At 33.0% G+C, this 20,722-nt stretch overlaps 1 protein-coding gene and 1 long non-coding RNA gene across 14 annotated transcripts; one reads left to right on the top strand and one right to left on the bottom strand.

The window, feature by feature from the left end:
- Nucleotides 1-2,629: 2,629 nt before the first annotated feature.
- LOC131601317 (uncharacterized) lies at nt 2,630-7,059 on the bottom strand. Of its 13 annotated transcripts, XR_009283635.1 has the most exons (8): nt 6,382-7,056; nt 5,975-6,158; nt 5,191-5,285; nt 4,456-4,541; nt 3,908-4,018; nt 3,717-3,784; nt 2,956-3,033; nt 2,630-2,869 (listed from the first exon to the last, which is right to left on the bottom strand). It is a non-coding gene; the product is annotated as an uncharacterized LOC131601317 (long non-coding RNA). The 13 variants fall into 13 exon arrangements; XR_009283633.1 differs by having other exon boundaries at nt 5,191-6,158; nt 6,382-7,059; XR_009283634.1 differs by having other exon boundaries at nt 3,908-4,007; nt 5,191-6,158; nt 6,382-7,059.
- A 1,598-nt stretch (nt 7,060-8,657) lies between these two features.
- LOC131604190 (uncharacterized) lies at nt 8,658-9,092 on the top strand. Its single transcript, XM_058876649.1, has one exon. It carries the CDS (start codon nt 8,658-8,660, stop codon nt 9,090-9,092), a length of 435 nt encoding a protein of 144 aa, XP_058732632.1.
- The last annotated feature ends 11,630 nt before the right edge of the window (nt 9,093-20,722 follow it).

Below are 20,722 nucleotides of genomic sequence, written 5' to 3'. Positions count from 1 at the left end.
CTCCTAATTCTTGCAGAAAGTCTACTAACATGGCTCCCTTAAAAAGCAAACGTAAGGGATTTTCCGGGAAGGATGAATCTTCTATTACAAGCTTTATTACAGGAGTAAATAGCAAAATGAAAAGTCAAGTAGTTTCCTATAAAAACACATGTTCCACTATAAGCTTTATTTCAGGAGTAAGTGACAAAATAAAAAGTCAACTAGTTCCATTAAAGGACACATCTTCTAGTTCCACTACAAGCTTTGATGCAGGAGTAAGTAGCAAAATGAAGAGTCAACTAGTTTCCTTCCCAGACACATCTTCCACTAAAAGCTTCGATATAGATAATATTATCGAAGGTTCAGAATCACCTTCAAGGTCTACCAGAAAAAGCTCAAGAAGAAAAATAAGTAAGTTAGTGGATTATAAAGACTCTCGCAAAGGTATCAATGAAAAGTCTAAGAAGAAGAAGAAAAAGAGCAAAACAAGGGTAATCCGCAACATGGCAAATCGGAATCTATGCAGCCAAATTTTAAACTTTTTTTGGCAGTAATTGTATTTGTATTTGTTTAAATATTATAAGTTTTTTTATCTTGCCTTTATCTGTTATGTTCTGTTATGTTTTGCTCGTATTGTCCCATTCTTAATTATAAGCTGTCTTTACCATGTAAAAAAAAACATTATCAAGGGTCAATAATAAACTAATAACCTTTTGCTGCATTGGTTTTTCCTATCAATTTAATTCTTTACACTAGTAACGTCAAATTTGGCTTTTAGCAGTACATTTACGAAAGCGCTTTTAAGAAAAAGCGCTGCTATAGGTTTCGCTAAAAATAAAACTAAAAACAGGGAAAAAAAGCGCTGCTATAGGGAATCCTAAGAAAGCGCTTTTAAAAAGCGCTTTCTAAGGCTACCTTAAGAAACCGCTTTATAAAAGCGCTGCTATAGGGTAAGATATTAAAAACACGAACTTATGCGCTTATAAAAATTATGTTAAGCAAAGAGTCGGGATATTAGATTCACTTGAGTTTTACAAAAATTAATCCTACAATTTTATGCTCTTATTCTAAATCCATTCCCAAATGATTATAATAATTATTTTTAATAAAATTGAATGTCTTTAGATATTTCATAAAAACAATTTTTTTGTTTTTATTCTCATGATTTAAATGTCAAAAATTTTATTTTACTCACGGGCCACTATAAGTAAAATAACTTTTTTATTTTAATTAAACGTTGCCTTTATTTGAGATATAAAATTCTTATTTTTAAATAACAAATTTTTTTTCCATTTCTCTATTTCACGAGTATTTTTTTCTTCTTTTTGTAAGATTATTTAACACAATTTAGTTTATAATATCATTATTCATTTTAGAATTAAAAAACTCATTTCAAATTTATTTGTTTATCCGGCCTTTTTAGGCGCCACACTGTTGGTCATTAGCAATATATTTCTCTGATTTGTAAAAAAAAAAAAAAACTCTACAACAACAACTACAACTATAACAAAAACAACAACCCAATAACAATAATAACAAAATTAATAGAACTGTTAAATGTTAAATCTCAACAATAACGGCAACAACAACAACAACAAATTAATTAAAATCAATAGAATAGTTAAACATTAAATTTCAACAAATATATTGAATATTTTACTTTACACAACGATAATAAATAAAATTACTAAATTACATCCATTCTTTCCTAACTAATATTAAATACTTTTTACAAGCAATCCCGTAATTTGCATTGAGCCTAGAGTGGCATTTTCACACATATATGGTTGCTATTCTTTGACTCTAACAAATAACAATGTTAATGTTAAAATAAGTGATCAAGTTGGTGGCCCGTAACTGATGCTTATGGGTGCCAATGGCAAGGATTTTGCAATTTAGCAATCACATGCTACTACTACTTTTTCCAAATATAATAGTTAGATAACTAGAATAATGTGAGTGAGGCCAAATATTATATAAAACAGCTAGATAATTAAAATTATGTAGTTGAGATCACATTAAAAATATTAAAGAGTAGCTGTAGTATATCAATGGATCGTGCTTCATGACTGAGTCAATTCCGTGTTCACTACTAGAAATACTCTGTTTTCCTGCGGATTTACCTGCGGATTTGATCAAAATTTCCGCAGAAAACGTGTTTCCTGCGGTCTTTGGTCCCCAGCTAAAACCTTCGTGGGTAATTTTTTCGGCAAGTAATTCTGCAGGAAAATCCGCAGTTAAATCCGCAGAAAAATTCCGCAGGTAAATCCGCTGTAAATTCCGCTAGTAAGTCCGTAGGTAAATCCACAGGAACGATAAATCCGCAGGTAAATCCGCAGGTAATGTAGTTCTAAATTAAAAAAAAAATCTAATTTATTATTTGCTTCTCTATGAGTATACTAAGGTTTATACTAGAAATAAAATCTTGTATTATGATGCATGAGATCTAGTATTAAAATCTACAATCACATACATAATCCCACCTGAATATCAACATCTAGCACAAACAACAAGTTCTCATCTAGCTAAAACATTCATTAACAACTTATATTTTAATTCTAATATTCTAATTGCAAAAAATTTCAGAACGCAAACAATGTCGAAACAGAATCGAAAAATAGTTGATAGCTAGAAAGTACAGGACTACACATTGAGCAATGTATTTGATTGAAGACAGAATTGTATTCCACAATACACGACTACACATTGAATTTATAATGAAGCTAGAAAGTACAGGGCTTTACTTTAAAACTGCGGCACCTATCGGTTTGGGTGCGTGATTACATAAGCAGCCAAAAAGTTTGTTGAAAACTATACTTACAGCAGCATCCTTTAAGTACACAAGTGTGCTTCTATGGCTCAATATTTTTGGTTATGCTAGAGCAGCAATCTGGTTCAAAAGTGAAAAGATATGAAAGAAAATTCAGACGAAGAACACACAATGTTTCATCACAAAGTTCGGCCAATTGTGTCTACCTCTGCGCGACTGCACCATACTCTTGAATGACCACCCACTTATCAGTAACTATGAGGCATACCAAACAGTGTTACAACCTGTCCATAAACACATATGTGCTTAAGTGATAACAACTTTTTTCAACTTATTTTAATTAACAATTTTAGAAGCTAATCCAAACTTGACCAAAGTCACAAATCTCCTTTACTTTCCTCTCAACTCTCCATAGTAGACCTCTCCAAAACCACCATGACCAATTTTTAGCTAAACTGAAGTTATCTGTAGCATTGGCTAGTTCTATGTACGAAAACTCATATTTAAATAAGGCTTTTCTCCTCACAGAATACAACACTTACTTTAACAATGACTCTAAAATTGAGTTTAGACTTTCTTCTTTAACAACTCTAGACTACTAAGTATAGTAATTTACTGCATCCTGTCTGTGGATATACCTCATCTGTTGACAAATTAGAAGCTATGTAACATGACTAAGATGTCTAAATTATAATTAACAGCATTCTATAAATGACCGCCTAGTGCCTATAACCTATAGAGCTTTGTAATACAATCTTTAAAACAAAATTCCATATTAGGGATAAGGAACAAAGTCTAAGCTTCTTCACTAATCCATATTTGTTAAAAGAACAACTACTTACACTTGCATACAGCACAACATTGTTATAAGTCCTCCATCACATAAAAAATGAAACTTATAAACCTAACAATTCTACAATCTAATAGACTAATAAATTAGATGCAACTAACTAACTAACTAACTAACCCAATCGTTGCGCCTCCTGTATTTCTTAACGCCACAGCGAGTAATGCTGAAAACTCCAGCTACAAATCCTACAGTACAAAATCAAATCACATTAATTCTGTATATAACTGGTATATACCTATATCGACAAAAAAAACATATTTGTTAAAACCAGAAATTTTATGCCTCTTGTATCTTGCAAAAGAAGTTACCTCTTGATGAAATTGCTTCTCCCCTTGAGTTATGTCTGGTCTTAAGGCCTTAACTGCAACATCAGTATTATCAAGTACTGCTCTACCAACCGACGCAGACCTAATGGCTCTCTATCAAATATCAGTATGGTTACATGAATTAAGACTTATTGCAAATAAGTGGAATTACCTTATTTAATTGTGTAAATAAAGCAAAGATTATTACCGTGAGCTGCTGCAATAGCAGCCATACTAGCGACCTCAACGGATGCAAAAAATGATACACTTATATATTAATGTAACTATTGCAAGATATACTGACAAGAATATATGTTACTATTGCTGGAATTCACATAATACTTTATTAACACAGTATATAATTAACAAGCTAGTAATTGCTGTCAATCTGTTTTTACATAATCCATTTAAGATTATCTATGGACTATGAAAGATACTTGAATGAATAGAGAAGCTTCCGAGGCTATGAAAGATAGAACAATGATTGCATCTAGTTCACATAAAGAAAATTGAATTTAAAGAACACATAAGCCAAGTATTGGGTTACTTACAAACTGAAAGTGCCTGATAAAAGGGCCGTGCCGAAGAGAGAAATTTGAGACAGCATCAATAACTCCTAAAGAAAATTGATCTTAATCTGAAACAGTAGCCACAATTTCCAGAGATGAGTGAGCTCATTTGAAAGCAGCCATTAATCAACAATAACACCACTGACTATAAAACCATCATAGTATTTCTAATCTTCATACCAATGACTTGTGTTTGACAAGCTGCAAGGGGTCAATGTGCCTACCAGACTATAACACCACTTCAACGTTTTTTTTTCTCCAAAAACAACATACATAGTATTTGGCATATGATTTTTTTATTATATTATATAGCTGATTAAATTGACTTTTATATTCACATAGGACGATTCTCCTTAGCCACCTTCAATACTTTATATTTATACTATACCCCACCTCACAATACCATACAATAAAATAAGGACTTTATATTAATATCTTATTATAAACTAATAATGATGCAAGTTGCTAAGCATGTCCAAAAGAGTTTCCAACACATAGTGAAAAGGGTTTTGCAATCGTTCATCACTCTTCTGGTTCACCTGAATTAGATGCAGGAGCAAAGTTTGTTCTTGTATCTCAAAGACACCGTTTCATTTTCAATAATCAACATTCTTTCAAGTATATTCTAATATCATAGTTTAATTATAATGAGAAACTGATGAGTACAATTTAACCGAGAAAAGTATCTGCATCACTAACTAATACTCATCAACATACAAGATACCAACTCTTCCGAAGTCTCTGGTTAGGAAAAGATGACCATGGAATAGATCAAATATGCTCAAGTCAACATCAAACCCAACAGAAGGACCCTGATCAATAACGAGAACAAACAAAAATTGCATTAACATGTTCAATTCCTACAAAACATGTATATGCATGCTACAAGATTAATCTATTTTTTTAATATCTCAACTTTATTTCAAAAGATCCAATGGAACAAGTTTAATTCCTACAAAACATGTTCAATTCCTACAAGTTCAAAACAATTAGAACAAACAAAAATTGCATTAACATGTTCAATTCCTACAAAACATGTATATGCATGTTACAGGATTAATCTATTTTTTTAATATCTCAACTTTATTTCAAACGATCCAATGGAACAAGTTGTACCAAATATATCACTGGGGTATACTTACACACAAGAATTCACACATAGACACTGCAAATATAATTTGATAGGAAATTTCTTTTAATACCAAATATATCAGTGGTATTACCAACACACTATAATTAATTCAACTCAACTTAATATGTAAATGTTACAAGAACAACACCTTTTATAGGAAAATACTACCAAAAATTAATCATGAAGGGTCCTAAAAACTAAGTGGTGCTTGATATAATCATTGGTAAAAAACAATAACTAATAACCTTTCTCGCTAAATGAAATTATAACATTGATCTTGATTCTTGACCAGAATCAACCCCTTTTATAGGTAAAATACTACAAGTATAAGATTATAAGATATAAGAAGTGCATGCAAAAATTTCGTACCTGATTAAGCGATTTGAGTATTCTTGCACCTTTTGTCAGTCTCGTAGTAACCAACATCTTCTTTAACTCTATATTCAAAGTCAATAATCCAAGGATCAGCAAGAGCCTCACTTTTCTTTTTCATTGATTTCACCAACTCACTATATTTTTATCAATTGGCAGCTCCACCTATGTTGCAATAAATCTAAAATTAAAAAAAAAATTGAAAGAGGTAAATATTTCTATCATGACTAGAAAAATAGTGAAATGATGAATTAGAGACATGCACAACAAAATTCTAGTATTAACATTTAGCACAACCATCTAATATGAATTCTTTTTGATATGGATCACTTTCAACAAAATCCAATATAGTTTTGATTCGGAATAAACACAAGAAACATTAGGTAACCCAATGTAGAGCAAACCTTAGAAACTAGTTTTGATTCGTAAGAAAATCAAAACTGAAGCAAAAAGAAGAAAGAATCCGGTTGGGACATTTCATCGAACACCTTGCGAGTGAGGACGAAATCTGCAATTTTTCTTCATTTCAAGTTTCAACCGGTGAGCGCTCATCCAATTTAGCTTTATGATATTGTATACGTGCTTTAATTTTAATTCAAACCAAAATCTGCACCGAAATCAAATCATAATCAAACTTTAGTAGAATCCGTAATTGAGTCGAATCCGTAAAAATGCAATAATTCAAAAACGCAACCAATTATGAACAGAAAACGTAAATCAAATTATGAACTGAAACAAAACTCGATTCGAAATCGAAACAAACATGTATGGAAAACTTGGCAGGAATGCAAAATCTAAACCGTGAAAAAGCTCTGCTCGAATCCAAACTATCCACTGAGTCGAAACTTCCAAACACGAACCAAAACCGAAATTGAAACAATCCAAAATCGAAAACTGAATCCGATTGTTGGTTGTTTGTTCTATCGATTTTTTTCTGAAAAAATAGATGAAGAATTTAAGCGTATTGTTGTTGCTGCTGTCACGTGAGGAAGATGAGAGGAAAAAAATAGCTTTTGGAAAAAGCGCTTATGCCTTATTGCTTGTTTCTTTTCCACGTTGCTGACTTTCCTGATTTAATTTTTTTTATTTTTAATTTAAATTAAGAGGCCCCATTTTAAAAGAGAATTTAGTAAAATATAGATAAATTTTGTTTCATATAAAAGAGAATTTACAAGTTGAAGAATTACATGCCAAATTATACTCATATATGTTTATAATATTAAGATAGTATTCATTTGCACTTTGTTTAACCACGCGCAAAGAGTAATCGGTGCATAATTTTCAATTCCAAACACAGTATCCTTTGCATCTCAAATAAATTTAATAACTAAAAAAGTATTATTTTTATAAAATTATTAAATTAGTAGATAAAATTAGTAAATCATTAGATTATTAGATAAAAATAATATATTTAGTGTAAAAATATTTATTAATTATAAATAAATTAATGTGTGTATGAATAAAAATTGTATATATTTATATATCATTTTAATGATTTATAGACATGATTATATTAGTACACAAACATAATTAACCACTCAACAATTCTACAAAATTATATAAAAATTCAAAAAAATTGAGGTTGATTAGGTTGGGTTGAGAAGGTTGAGTGTGAGATTGGGTGGGTTTAGTTCGTGATCGAGATTGAGGTTGATTGGGTTGGGGTTGAGTTGGTAAAGGGTGAGATTGGGTGGAATGAGGACGAGAATGAGAATGATGGGATTGGGATATAGATCTAGACGGTGGTTGAATGAGTAGAGGCCGACTTGGATGTGGAATAGTTTGGGGTTGTATATGATATTGAGTGAGTTGAGGCCGACTTGGATGTGGAATAGTTTGGAGTTGAGATTGAGCTTGATATTGAGTGAATTGAATGAGATAAGGAATAGGTTGGGGTTGAGTGAGTTGAGGTTGAGCGAATTAAGATTGAATAAGATACATAATAGTTTTTGAATTTTATTTTTTAAAACTTTCATACCTATTATTAAAATATAAGTGGAAGAAAATACATATTAAAATTTGCATACTATTTATTTTAGTAAAAACTAATATTGAAATTAAAACTAAAAATTAATTAAAATGAATTTCTGCAGCAAAATCCGCAGAAAACTTTCCTGCGGAATTACCTGCGGATTCTGTGTTGTTTTTTTTTTTGATAAGCGGCATAGTATTATGGGTTGTTTTTATAACAATTCGCAGAAAAATCCGCAGGAAAGTTTCCTGCGAAATTACCTGCGGATTTTGTATTGTAGTTAGATATTTTGTTTGAAATATATTCTCCGCAGCAAAATCCGTAGGTATACCTGCGGAATTTTCTGCCAATTCTTGATCCGCAGGGAATTTTATTTTGTTAAGTAAAGTCCCAGGAAAATCCGCAGGTATACCTGCGGAATAATTTTCGCAGGAAATTCCGCAGGTAAATCGAGTTTTTCTAGTAGTGGTTCTTATCTTTTCAACTAGCAGCAACATCCTTGTTATTTTTATAAAACCACCAAATACATATTCCAAACATACAACAACTTGTTCTAGGGTTCAAAGGTGAGAATCAAAATGAATCAAAATCATTCATGCGACTTCGTAACCTCGTTCATTAAAGGTGCAAGAAACTAATGTTTTTGTCTCATACTTTTGCAGGATTGTTTGTTTATGTCATTACGAGGATAGTAGAAATTCTACCAACATGGCTCCCTCAAAAAGCAAACGTAAGGGATTTTCCGGGAAGGACGAATCTTCTATTACAAGTTTTCTTACAGGAGTAAGTAACAAAATGAAAAGTCAAGTAGTTTCCTTTAAGAACACATCTTCCACTACAAGCTTTATTGCAGGAGTAAGTAAAAACATAAAAAGTCAACGAGTTTCGTTGAAGGACACATCTTCCAGTTCCACAACAAGCTTTGATGCAGGAGTAAGTAGCAAAATGAAGAGTCAACAAGTTTCCAAGCCGGACACATCGTCCACAAAAAGCTTTGATATAGATAATTTTATCGAAGGTACAGAATCACCTTCAAAGTCTACCAGAAAAAGCTCAAGAAGAAAAGTAAGTAAGGTAGTGGATTATAAAGACTCTTGCAAAGGTATCAATGAAAAGTCTAAGAAGAAGAAGAAAAAGAGCTAAGCAAGGGTAATCTGCAACATGGAAAATCGGAATCTATGCAGCCAATTTTTAAAGTTTTTTTTTTTTAATTTGGGCAGTAATTGTACTTGTAATTGTTTAAATATTTGAAGTTTTTTTAGCTTGCCTTTATCTGTTATGTTTTGCTTGTATTGTCCCATTCTTAATTTTAAGCTGTCTTTAGCATGTAAAAAAAAACACTGTCAAGGGTCAATGATATACTAATAACCTTTTGCTGCATTGGTTTTTCCTATCAATTTAATTTTTGAAACTAGTAAAGTACTAGTTCATTTACAAGAGTTATGCATTCTTATTTACCACATTAGGTATACATATGCACTATTGTTTACTATCTTTGTTTCTTTTTACATTTAAATTTTATTTTGATTTTTTAAACATAAGTTGTATTGGAAATTCAAAAATTCAAAATATGTCTTAGAGTGAGATTAAATAAAATGGTTTGGGCCAATTAGAAAGATTAATGAACAAAACTGATTATACCGTCTTGGCCTGCAATCTATGGTCCAATTCTAGCAAGAATCTTCCTAATCATGGAATATAGTTACTTTTACGATCGTAAGAGATCTCAACCGTAAAGCACATCCAACGGTCATCCGTAAAGAACGGCGAACAAATAACTAGTTCCTGAGAATCAATAAGAGCCATCAGATTTAAAAAAAAATATTGAGATTAAATTGTTGTTTTCACTAAATCATATGTCATTAAAAGGAAAGAGAAATCATCAATCAAATTTTAAAAATATCTTTGAATCTCAACAATTAAATATAACAGTGGTTGTTATTAAATTATCAGTGGTTGTTTTTAAAAATATCTTTGAATCTCAACAATTAATCATGTGTCCAAAAAGTATAGGGTATGTGTGTTCCTCTTGCAAGGGCATGGAGACTTGGAGGTCCTAGTAGGTATATTACAAGTTTGGGGGCAATTAGGACCCTCTACATTCGATTTTCCTCCTCTTTCATTTAGACAATCAAATTAAGGCAATGCATATTTATGATGATCATCACATGCATGAGACTAATCATCAATCAAATTTTAAAAATATCTTTGAATCTCAACAATTAAATATAACAGTGGTTGTTATTAAATTATCAGTGGTTGTTTTTAAAAATATCTTTGAATCTCAACAATTAATCATGTGTCCAAAAAGTATAGGGTATGTGTGTTCCTCTTGCAAGGGCATGGAGACTTGGAGGTCCTAGTAGGTATATTACAAGTTTGGGGGCAATTAGGACCCTCTACATTCGATTTTCCTCCTCTTTCATTTAGACAATCAAATTAAGGCAATGCATATTTATGATGATCATCACATGCATGAGACTAATCAAGGCTTTTTGATATTGTTTAGGCACCAAATAAGTAGCTTAGCAATGAAATTTTCAAAACTTTTTAGTTTATGTATTGTCTTTATTCGGATGACGTTTGGGGATTAACTTCTTTTGGGATAATTAACTGGGCGAGGGTTACGCAACTTAGCGGACCGATTGCCTTTTATCGTCTTTTCATCATTTGATGCCACATTGATATTTTTCTCAACCACTCATACGGGCATGTGAATCTATAGAATGTTAGACTGTCAAAATAAATTACTCAAGGAGTACTTCTCAGGATACTAGTACTATGGTACAAATCTACACGTTAGACTCGTATATCTTTTAGGGAACCAAGGGTGTTCAAACAAACCCCCTTTCTGTCATATTATTCCAAACTTCTTACCCTCAAACAATCATCCTTTCATCTCTATATACTATTCCCGATCACTTTTGTGATAAAAAACTCTTATGACAAACAACAATTTTTTGTCAAATTTGGGAAGAAATCAATGTATGTTTTTTCACAACATAACATAACCAGAAAACGAAAAATGCAAAGAAACGGAAAATGCATAGAGTAAATCCTCCCAAACTTGAACTAAATATTGGCCTAAATGTTTCAGAACAAAACCGAGAGAGGTGACTCAAAGAGGGTACTGCAACTCCAGCTGTCGCTTCCTAGCTTTCACCAAAGAGGCCCCTTTTTTATTTCCTGAAAACCAAACAAAACAATGGCTCAATGGTCTACTACACTTTATTATGGAGGGTACATCCTGTTCTAAACCTTGTTGCTTGTCACTTTCCCAACCAAAAACTCATGAAGATGAAAAGCATATACCACTTTTCTCTTCAAATCACTTCCCACTTTCATCTCCTCACCTTGATGTTCCTTCTTCTTTGTATTCTTGATTTCTTGAAGGGACTTAGGAATTTCGATAGATGCATGAGCTGAGACCACCTGAGAGACTATGCTTAAGACTTTTTCTGGGAGAGGTTTTGGACATTTGCTTTCTTCCTCAATTTTAATCATACTAACCGAAGATTGATTATTCCCTCCCGCACCTTTCTTTTTGACTTTCAACTCCTTCAGTGTTACCTCTTCATCAAATAATTTTATTGTTAGTGTCCCTTTCTCGAGATCCAAATTGCAGCGACTAGTAAGTAGAAATTGTCGCCCAAGAAGGATAGGAGTCTCTTCATCTTCAGGAATGTCCATGATGTGGAAATCAACTGGAAAGACAAACTTATCAATCTCTACCAGTACATCTTCAACTATCCCATTTAACTGCTTAATGGTGTGATTAGCGAATTTCAATTTTGTCTCATTCTCGCTTATCTTTCCAATGCCAAGCGTTTTGAAGATAGACAATGGCATTAAACTCACACTAGAACCAAAATCATTAGAACCTTCTTGAATGTTATGTCTTTGATAGTGCACGGTATTGCCACCACTTCAAGGTCTTTCTTCTTGATTGGGATTCTCCTTTCTAGAGAGACTCTACCATGCTTTTCAGTTACAATTTCAAGCTCACCTTCCATTGAACTCTTCTTAGAAATAATCTCTTTCATGAATTTCTTGTAAAAATGCATATTCTCAAGTGCTTCAAAGAAAGGTAAGTTGATTTCTAGCTTTTTGAAGAGTGCTGCAAACTTCTCAAAATCTTTCTCGTTTGAATCCTTCTTTGCCACTCTAGAGGGGAATGGTAACTTGATCACCGATTTAGCCTCCTTCTTATATTTCTCCCCATGTGGCTTAACTAGTAGCGCAATCACTTCGGGCTCTTTCCGATTTTCTCTCACTTCTAGATCCACTTATATGACCAAGTTATCAGTTGTTTTGACCGCATTGAGATTTTCTTGGTTTTTCGGGTTTCTTAGAGTTAAGCTCGGAAGAGTACCTTGTGCTTGTAGAGTTAGAAGTTGTGCTATTTGACCCACTTGAACTTCTAGATTTTTTATTGAAGTAGTTTTGTTCCTCTGATTGTTCCCTGTCTCCTCTTGAAATTGAGAATAGTCTGCAACCATTTTCTCGATAGCTGCTTCCCATTCCGCCTTCTGAGAAGTTTCTTACTATTGATCTTTTCAAGAGAAGTTGGGATGATTCTTCCACCATAGATTATAGTAGTTAGAATAAGGATTTTTCTTCTTCAAGAATTTGATCTCTTCAATGAGTTGAAGAGTTACAAAACAACACACAGTTTGGTGAGGGAAATTACAAATTTCACAGGTGATAGGCTGAGCTTGTTGAACTAGAGCCACCAGTTGTGTACCTATCTTCATAGTTTTCAAGTTTTTTTACAAACATCTCCATATGCTCAGTTTGATCCGTAATATGAGTTGGACATGCCACGAGGATGCTCTTTAATATTTTGTAGGCATCTCCCAAAGACTCACCCTCCTTCTACTTGAAGTTCAAAATTTCATACATTTTTCGAAGGAATACTGACGCTGGAAAATACTCATTCAAGAAGGCCTTTTCCATCTCATACCATAATGTGATACTGCCCGCTGGGAGAGAATAGAACCACTCTTCTGCCTCTTCAGCTAAGGAGAAAAGAAACATCCTTAGCTTCTTCACTTCTTCAATATGTCCATCAATTTTCAGAGTGGTGCTCATGGTCAAAAGTCTCTGTAGGTGCTTGTTTGCATCTTCATTAACCTTTCTGGGGAAAGGTTTTCTTTCAAGTTGATGATAGTGCTTGGATGCAGTTGAAAATTAGGAACATTCACCGGTTGATTGACAATTGTCCGTCTACCACCTAGTGTATGTGCCACACCATAATGGCTCATGAGTCTCTCAGGGGGTAGAGGATTTTCACCCATATCTTCTTATTCTCTTTTAGATTCTAAACCTGAATGAATTAAGACAACTTCCTCTTTTGATTCTAGTCAAGGTGTGAATTTGTATAAGATCATTCATTCTCTCTCTCTCTCTCTCTCTCTCTCTCTCTCTCTCTCTCTCTCTCTCTCTCTCTCTCTCTCTCTCTCTCTCTCTCTCTCTCTCTCTCTCTCTCTCTCTCTCTCTCTCTCTCTCTCTCTCATTCACATCACCATTTGTGAGATTGTACTCTTCCTAATATTCCCTTATATTCTTTATTTTCCCAAGAGTGTTTATCGTGTTTCATAGATTGGTATTTTTTTGTAAAAAAAGAAAATGAAAGAAGGTAAATTAGGAGTTCTGTGGTTAGCAATAGTGTGGATTATTTGGTTAAGTAGGAATTGGATTTGCTTTCGTAAGGAGGTTTGGAATGTGAATAACTCAGTGTGGAACATTAAATCGTTGATTCGGAAGTGGTTTTTTATAGGAAAAATTACTCATCCCATTTATAGTTTTTACAAATTTAACAAAAATCCTTTATTATTTCTTTCGTAATTCTAAATGGCTTGTAATTTCTTTTTGTTTGCGGGTTAACCCTGTTTTATGTGTAATCAGATTTTTAGAACATTTAATTTTCTTGGCAATTTTGATTTGATGGATCCATAACTAAATGACCAAAATGAGTACTATATATTACCTTTAATATTCCAGTGTATGGAATTAAAGTCACCTTTAATATTATAGTGTATGTAATCAAAGTCACGAAAACATTTTTGTTCGGCATCATTTTCCAATAGTGGCAGTATAGCTAAATAAAATATAACTAGACTATGAGCAGTACGATGCGCTTTAAATTGAAAATTTTAATTAAATTTTTTTTTGTGTAAGCAAGATATATTAATAGGGAGAACTAAGGGTTCTCTAACCCGATTGCACGAAAAGTCGGAATAACCAACCGAAAAAGAAAATTTTTAAACCAAATACATTTACGAAAGGAAACGAAAGGGATCCTTACAAACTCCTAAAAGGAGTAATTTGAATAAGTAATTTTCCCATGAAAGGACCACCTCCAAGACAACTCTTTAATGTTCCAAACAGTGTTATTCACACTCCACTTATCCTTCCGAAAGCAAACACCGTTCCTTAAAAGTCAAAGGGTCCAAGTAGTAGTGAGCCACACAATACCCGATCTTCTTTCTTTGACATAATTTTGGTGAAAAAATTTGTGCCAATCCATAAATGAAAAAATATATAAGAAAGTAAGAAAATAAAATTAAAGAATAATATACGATTCTATAATAATTAGAATATCTAAGATTTAACTAAAAATATTTTAGTTCAGTTGAAAAATTCTCAATCCAAAAAGATGGAAAAGTATGATAGGGTAATAAATTGAACAAAAATCTTGAAGCAACACAAAAATTATGGAGTAGGTGTTGCTTCAATTAAACAGAGGTATTATATAGTTTCATCGGCTGTCATGTTCTGTTGCATGCAGAGAAGTTGCCTTTGTGTATCCCTTGCCTTTTTATTATAAAACTTCTAAACACATATACCAAAGGAAAGAAAAAGTTGCTCAAAGTTTCGCAGACTGAATTAATAAGTGGAGATCTTGATTTAAAGTTGTGAAAGACTTGGTATGTTTTACTTCTTCATCTTTCTTTTTTTCATTTATACTCTGCACATGTTAATTAAAATTAGGAATGGATTTTTTTTTTCCTTACTGCTATGGTTTGTTATATAACGGGAATGGAAGTTTTGTTTAACGCAGTATGTATAGATAAAAGAATAAACATAATGTCTTTAAAATTTACATTTTATAGTTTCTAAAAATGAAAACTCTCTTAATCAAAGAACCTTGTTTCGATAATGTGCTTTTCTCAAAGAATATTTTACCCCACCTCATAAGTCACTTATGCACCATGCGAATTGTCTACTGCTTTTGTAGATGTACTTTCGGAAATACTTTTTTGCCAAAATTTATCTTTTTCCGAAGGTGCATCTACGGAAGGTCTTGAAAATAGAGTGTTTCGTAAATGTACCTACGGAATATTCTGTTGTATTTTAAATCAATCACATTTCATTTTAAAACTCAATTTTTATAACAAAAGTGGAACATCAAATTATAATAAATCAAAGTAGTGCAATTGAGGTTTTTCAATTACTTTGATTTAGTATAAATTGATGTACTATTTTTGTTAAAAAAATTTGGTGTTTAGGAGTGAAATGTAGTTGATTTGAAAATATAACAAAATGTTCTATAGGTACATCTACAGAACACTCTATTTTCAAAAGCTCTCGTAAATGTAACAACGGAAAATTTCATGAATTGAATTAATTTCAGTTTTTCCAAGGATTACGAAAGCAGAGGGCAGAAATGAAATTTTGCCGGGTGGTTAAAAGATTCAAGGAGTGAATTGAGATATTCTCTTATTTATTTAGTTAGCTATACCTGAAAATATATTGATCTCTCTTCTCTTAATTGTGGCAGAAAAACTAGCAGTATGGATTCAGATAAAAACAAAACCATCCGAAAACCTAACAACTTCGAATTCGCAAATAAGAAAAACTTCCATGAAGCAATCCGGAAAAAAAGCTGTCCAAAAGGGTTCATCTCCTGTAAAAAGTGCTAGGAAAATAATTCAGGACGCATTAAAAAAATACCAAATTATCTTCTGGCACAAGTCAGTCTTCCATCCCAACCTTTGGTGAAAGACGGGATAACGCAATGAAGACAACGTTCTCTTTGGGAGGCTCATCATCTGGCACAAGCTAGTCTTCCATCCAAACCTATGGTGAAAGACGAGATAACGCAATGAAGACAATGTTTTCTTCGAGGAGCTCATCTTCAGGAACAAGTCAGTCTTCCATCCAAAACTTTGGTGAAAGACGAGATAACGCAATGAAGACAACGTTTTCTTCGAGGGGCTCATCTTCTGGCACAAGTCAGTCTTTCATCCAAACCTTTGGTGAAAGACGGGATAACGCAATGAACACAACCTTCTCTTCGAGGGGCTCATCTTCCCGGACAGAGCAGTATTCTATCCCAACCTTTGATGAAAGACGCGATAACGCAATGAAAACAACGTCTTCCCGGACAGACCAATATTCTGCCTCAACCTTTGGTGATAGATGGGATAAAGCAACGAACACAATATCCTCTTGGAGGACCTCTTCTTCTGGGGCGGTTAAGCTAACACAGAGTAAAAATATCAAAGATAAAAAGAAGAAAATGAAAACAAAAACTCGACTTAAGATACTGAACCACCAAGAGGATCAATGATTGCAATTGCTATTACAAATTAGCATCAAATAATAAACTCTTTTTCAAAGAAACTGTTGTCATGTCTATGAAAATATTGAGCTAATCAAAATAATGTCTAGCAACCAATGTCACTTGAAAATATATATATATATATACATATATATATATATATATATATATATATATATATATATATATATATATATATATATATATATATATATCATTTTATCTTCTATTTATCTTTATTTTACTTTTTTCTCTGTGAATTTCTCACTCATTTTAATCCTTGAAATTTGATTTGAATGTTATCTATGTATTATACAAATAATACCTCTTTTACTTGTGTTATTATTTTTTTATATATAATTGTTTATTGATTATTTATCTTGTGCGTGCGATTTGCAAATTTGTGTAAGTTACAAGGTTAGTTACACATTCATTTGGTTAGGTTCTTTATACAAAATGAGATGTGTGTTCCTAAACCATTGGAAATTCGGGTTGTGAGAAATTTAAAAATAACCAAACAACTATGAATCAAGTTTTTCTTTTTATCTCGGTTGAAATATGATTTTTACCTCGGTTTTATAGAAGAGGAAACTAATGGTGTAATGAAAAGTTCGTCCTTTTTTTCTTTGGTAGGGTTTTTCTCCGAAGTGAAATTTAAACTACAAAGTCAACAAATATTTTCTTAAGTTGATATTTTCAACCGAAGAGAAAACTACAAAACTATTTTCTTGGATGTATCGCAAAAGTAAAAAAACTTTTTGATCAAAATTGATTTTTTAATGAAATAAAGGAAACACTGAGTTTGACATGAAAGAATGTGTTTCCTATAAATTAATTGCGAAAATTGGTCACAATGCTTACGTGTTCCTGATAAAGAATACACGGCAACAAAATGAAATGATGCCAAATACAACAATGCCATAATTCAGGACGCATTAAATTGCAAAGTTTTACACGAATCCTTGCAAAGTTTGTTGGTCCCATACGATGCATATACTTTGCTTAGCTCTGTTCACAACATTTATTTTGCTAATTTTCTACATTTAGAAACAGCAAATGTTAGAAAATAAAATCACAAAGTTGTAAATAAGTCATAAAATTATCTTTCTTGTAACGCCTCCAAGCATCATTTATGCGAGAGAAAATTGCTCTAGTTCCATTATCAGGGATAATGAATTTATCCTACAACTAAGAAGGAAATTAGATACAAGTAAATAAGGGACACAAGTAACAAAATGAGAAAAACTCCTATTGATCATACAGTGACAAATTCCCATATACGGTCTTTGTTAGCTTTCTTCAAAGCTTTGAAGTTAGTATAAAATAAGAGACACAAGTCTGAATTCCTCGCGACAATGCCAAGGAAACACCTCAAATTTGTCACGGTTCGATCATTGGGTCCAATAGGCTCTCCATCATCATCTAAGACCACCTCATCACGATCCTCACTCTTTCTAGAATGGATTTTCAAATATTGAGTTGGTCCACGTGTCCTTTTCTTACTTGTCCCTGTGTTAGATAAACTATTAGAATGGGATATAAATTTGAATGAAACAATAATTAAGAATGATGCATGACACAAATTGTACGACATACCTTCAGTTTTTTCACTTTCAATTTGCTGAGTGTTTTCTTCTTCACCCATTATATTTTCTTCTTCCTAAAGATTTCCACATTCATTTTCTTTTTCACCATAGATAGCGCGAATTTCTACGGCATTTGGGGCTGGAATGTGTTGTTGATTCCCTTTTGTGTAGGATTTTGAAGCTTCTGGATAGGTTGAAGAACATTTGAAGTTGAAGAAGACGCCATAGATGAGATTGCTTTAAGAACTGGGTTAAACGAAACCAAAAATGATTTCTTTTTGTGATGATAGGAGGAGAATAGAAGTGAAAGTTACGTGAGGGTAGAAGTTGAAGTATTTAAAGGTTTAACGAAAACCCTTTCAAATTTTTTTTGTGTAAAAGTCAAAAGACACGTGGCAGGCGTTGATTTAATCCAACGGCGGTCGAACAGTTGTTAGCCTTACTCCTAATATATAGGAGTAATGATCATAAAAGTAATGACAGAACGTGGGAATGTGAGTTCTAAGAAGACGTTTTTGAAAATGACAAGACGTTTTGAAAGTGGAGTCATAAATGATTATGACGTTAGTCAGTTGTCTTGGAACTCTAAAAAGTGAGTAAAACGAAATCTCGTCATAACAAGAAACGCCTATTTCTCTTGTTTTCGAAACAGGCATTTATTGGGGGCAATTTGTTGGCTGGAGATTTAGTTTAGAGAAAATATTCTTTGAAGGGTTAGAATTCGAAGAAAGATGGTTACTGATGACCATTTCTAAGATTAAAAACGGCCACTGATGGCCATGTTTCGAGGATGTTGTTTAAGTTGGAGTGAAGATGGTTAGAATCGGAGATAATTCGAAGTGAATTATCTTTAAGACTTAAACGTTTTGCGAAATACGAAGGGTACTGAAGCTTAAAGTGTTTTCGTGGCATTCTCGGTTCTGATCACGTTGCCACGTATCGAAAGAGGATTCAGGCGGGAGGATTTGAATTTCGAAGTAATCTGTGTAACCGAACAAGGACAGATGGCATCCCAGGGATTCTTGTGAGCAACGTGGCATCAGATTAGTGTAGGACCGTTAGGGTCGAAATTAGTATAAATAAGGGTCTTAATGTTAGGATTCCGTGTGTTCATTTTGTACAAATCACTCACAAATCACTCAAGTATCAAGTGTTTAGAGAACGAGTTCGCTGAGAAATGTACGTATGACACCAACACCATTTTAAATACATTTGTATCTTTCTTTATTCAAGTATCTTTTCAATTCCTTTATCTTTTTTGTTTAACTTTCATTTCGAAGCATTTTTACATTTCTGCATTTAACATTCTTGCACGTTATATTCTTGAACTTTATATTTATGCAATTTACATGCTTTTATTTAAGTTTTCTTTGTCGAAAGTTATATTAACATGTATAACAAGTGTTGTTTCACATGAATAGTCATACGATCATATTACAAATAAGTTTTTCGAAGCAAGAACAAACAAACATGAACCAAATCATATCAAAAGACAATTGTTTGACTATGTCCTAGGATCAATCTAGTCGATCCTGCGAGTAACAAAAGTATATTTTATAGTTTGGAGGACTAGCGGTTGTTTACCGGAAATCACCGTAAACAGCGCCATAACTAAATTGTGATCAATCTCGAGGTATTACCAACATTACAAAAAGAAATAGTTATTACCTTGTGTGAGCTTGAGATGTATTTTACTCCCTCTTTTTTTGACATAATGGTATATCTAGTTGTCCATCTTGTGAAAGAGACGCAGTTGTGTGGACCAGCTTATATGAGATGGATATACCCTGCTGAACGTTATATGAAAATATTAAAAGGGTACGTGAAAAACCGGAGTCTCCCAGAGGGTTGTATTGTTGAATGATACATTGTAGAAGAATCGGTTGAATTTTGTACTCAATATTTGTCCAATGTTCAATCCGTTGGGCTCCCCAGAACTCATATTTTTGAAAAAAGGAAGGTAAAAAATTAATTGGAAATAAAATTATGACAGTGTCAAGGGATGAATGGGAGCAAGTGCATTTGTATGTTCTGCACAATGACAGTGAGGTTGAGCCATATGTTGAAATGCACAAGGCCGTACTCCGAAGGTTAAATCAGAGCAGAAATGAAAATTGGATAGTACGAGAGCACAATCAAAGTTTTATACAATGGTTTAAGGATCATATTTATTCAAAGCGCTCTTCAGATCCCGCTTCAATAATAGAAAGGTTGAGATGTTTGGCACATGGTCCAAGTTTGGATGTGTTTTCTCATAGCGCATACGCAATAAATGGATACACATTTTATACCAAAGAACAAGATGATAAAAGTACAATACAAAATAATGGTGTCACTGTGCTTGCTGAAGCAATGCACATATCAAGTAAGAATGACTTAAACCCCAAATATGCAAATCTGTCATATTTTGGGGTTATTGAGCACATTTGGGTGTTTGATTACGTGAAGTTTAAGATTCCTATATTTGGTTGCAAGTGGGTAAATAGGAGTGGCATACGAATGGATAAGTCGGGATTTCTGCAATTAGATCTTAATAGGGTGGGGTACAAAGACGAGCCTTTTATTCTAGCAACTCAAGCTAAACAAGTGTTATATGTCACTGACCCGACAAGTACGAAATG

The sequence above is a fragment of the Vicia villosa genome, linkage group LG5, assembly GCF_029867415.1.
Source record: "Vicia villosa cultivar HV-30 ecotype Madison, WI linkage group LG5, Vvil1.0, whole genome shotgun sequence".
Taxonomy (NCBI): Eukaryota; Viridiplantae; Streptophyta; class Magnoliopsida; order Fabales; family Fabaceae; genus Vicia; species Vicia villosa.
This window is presented reverse-complemented; position numbering and strand designations above follow the sequence as displayed.

Bases quoted from the DNA above. Each gene is read 5' to 3' on its own strand.
- LOC131604190 (XM_058876649.1), top strand. From the start codon at position 8,658: ATGGCTCCCTCAAAAAGCAAACGTAAGGGATTTTCCGGGAAGGACGAA.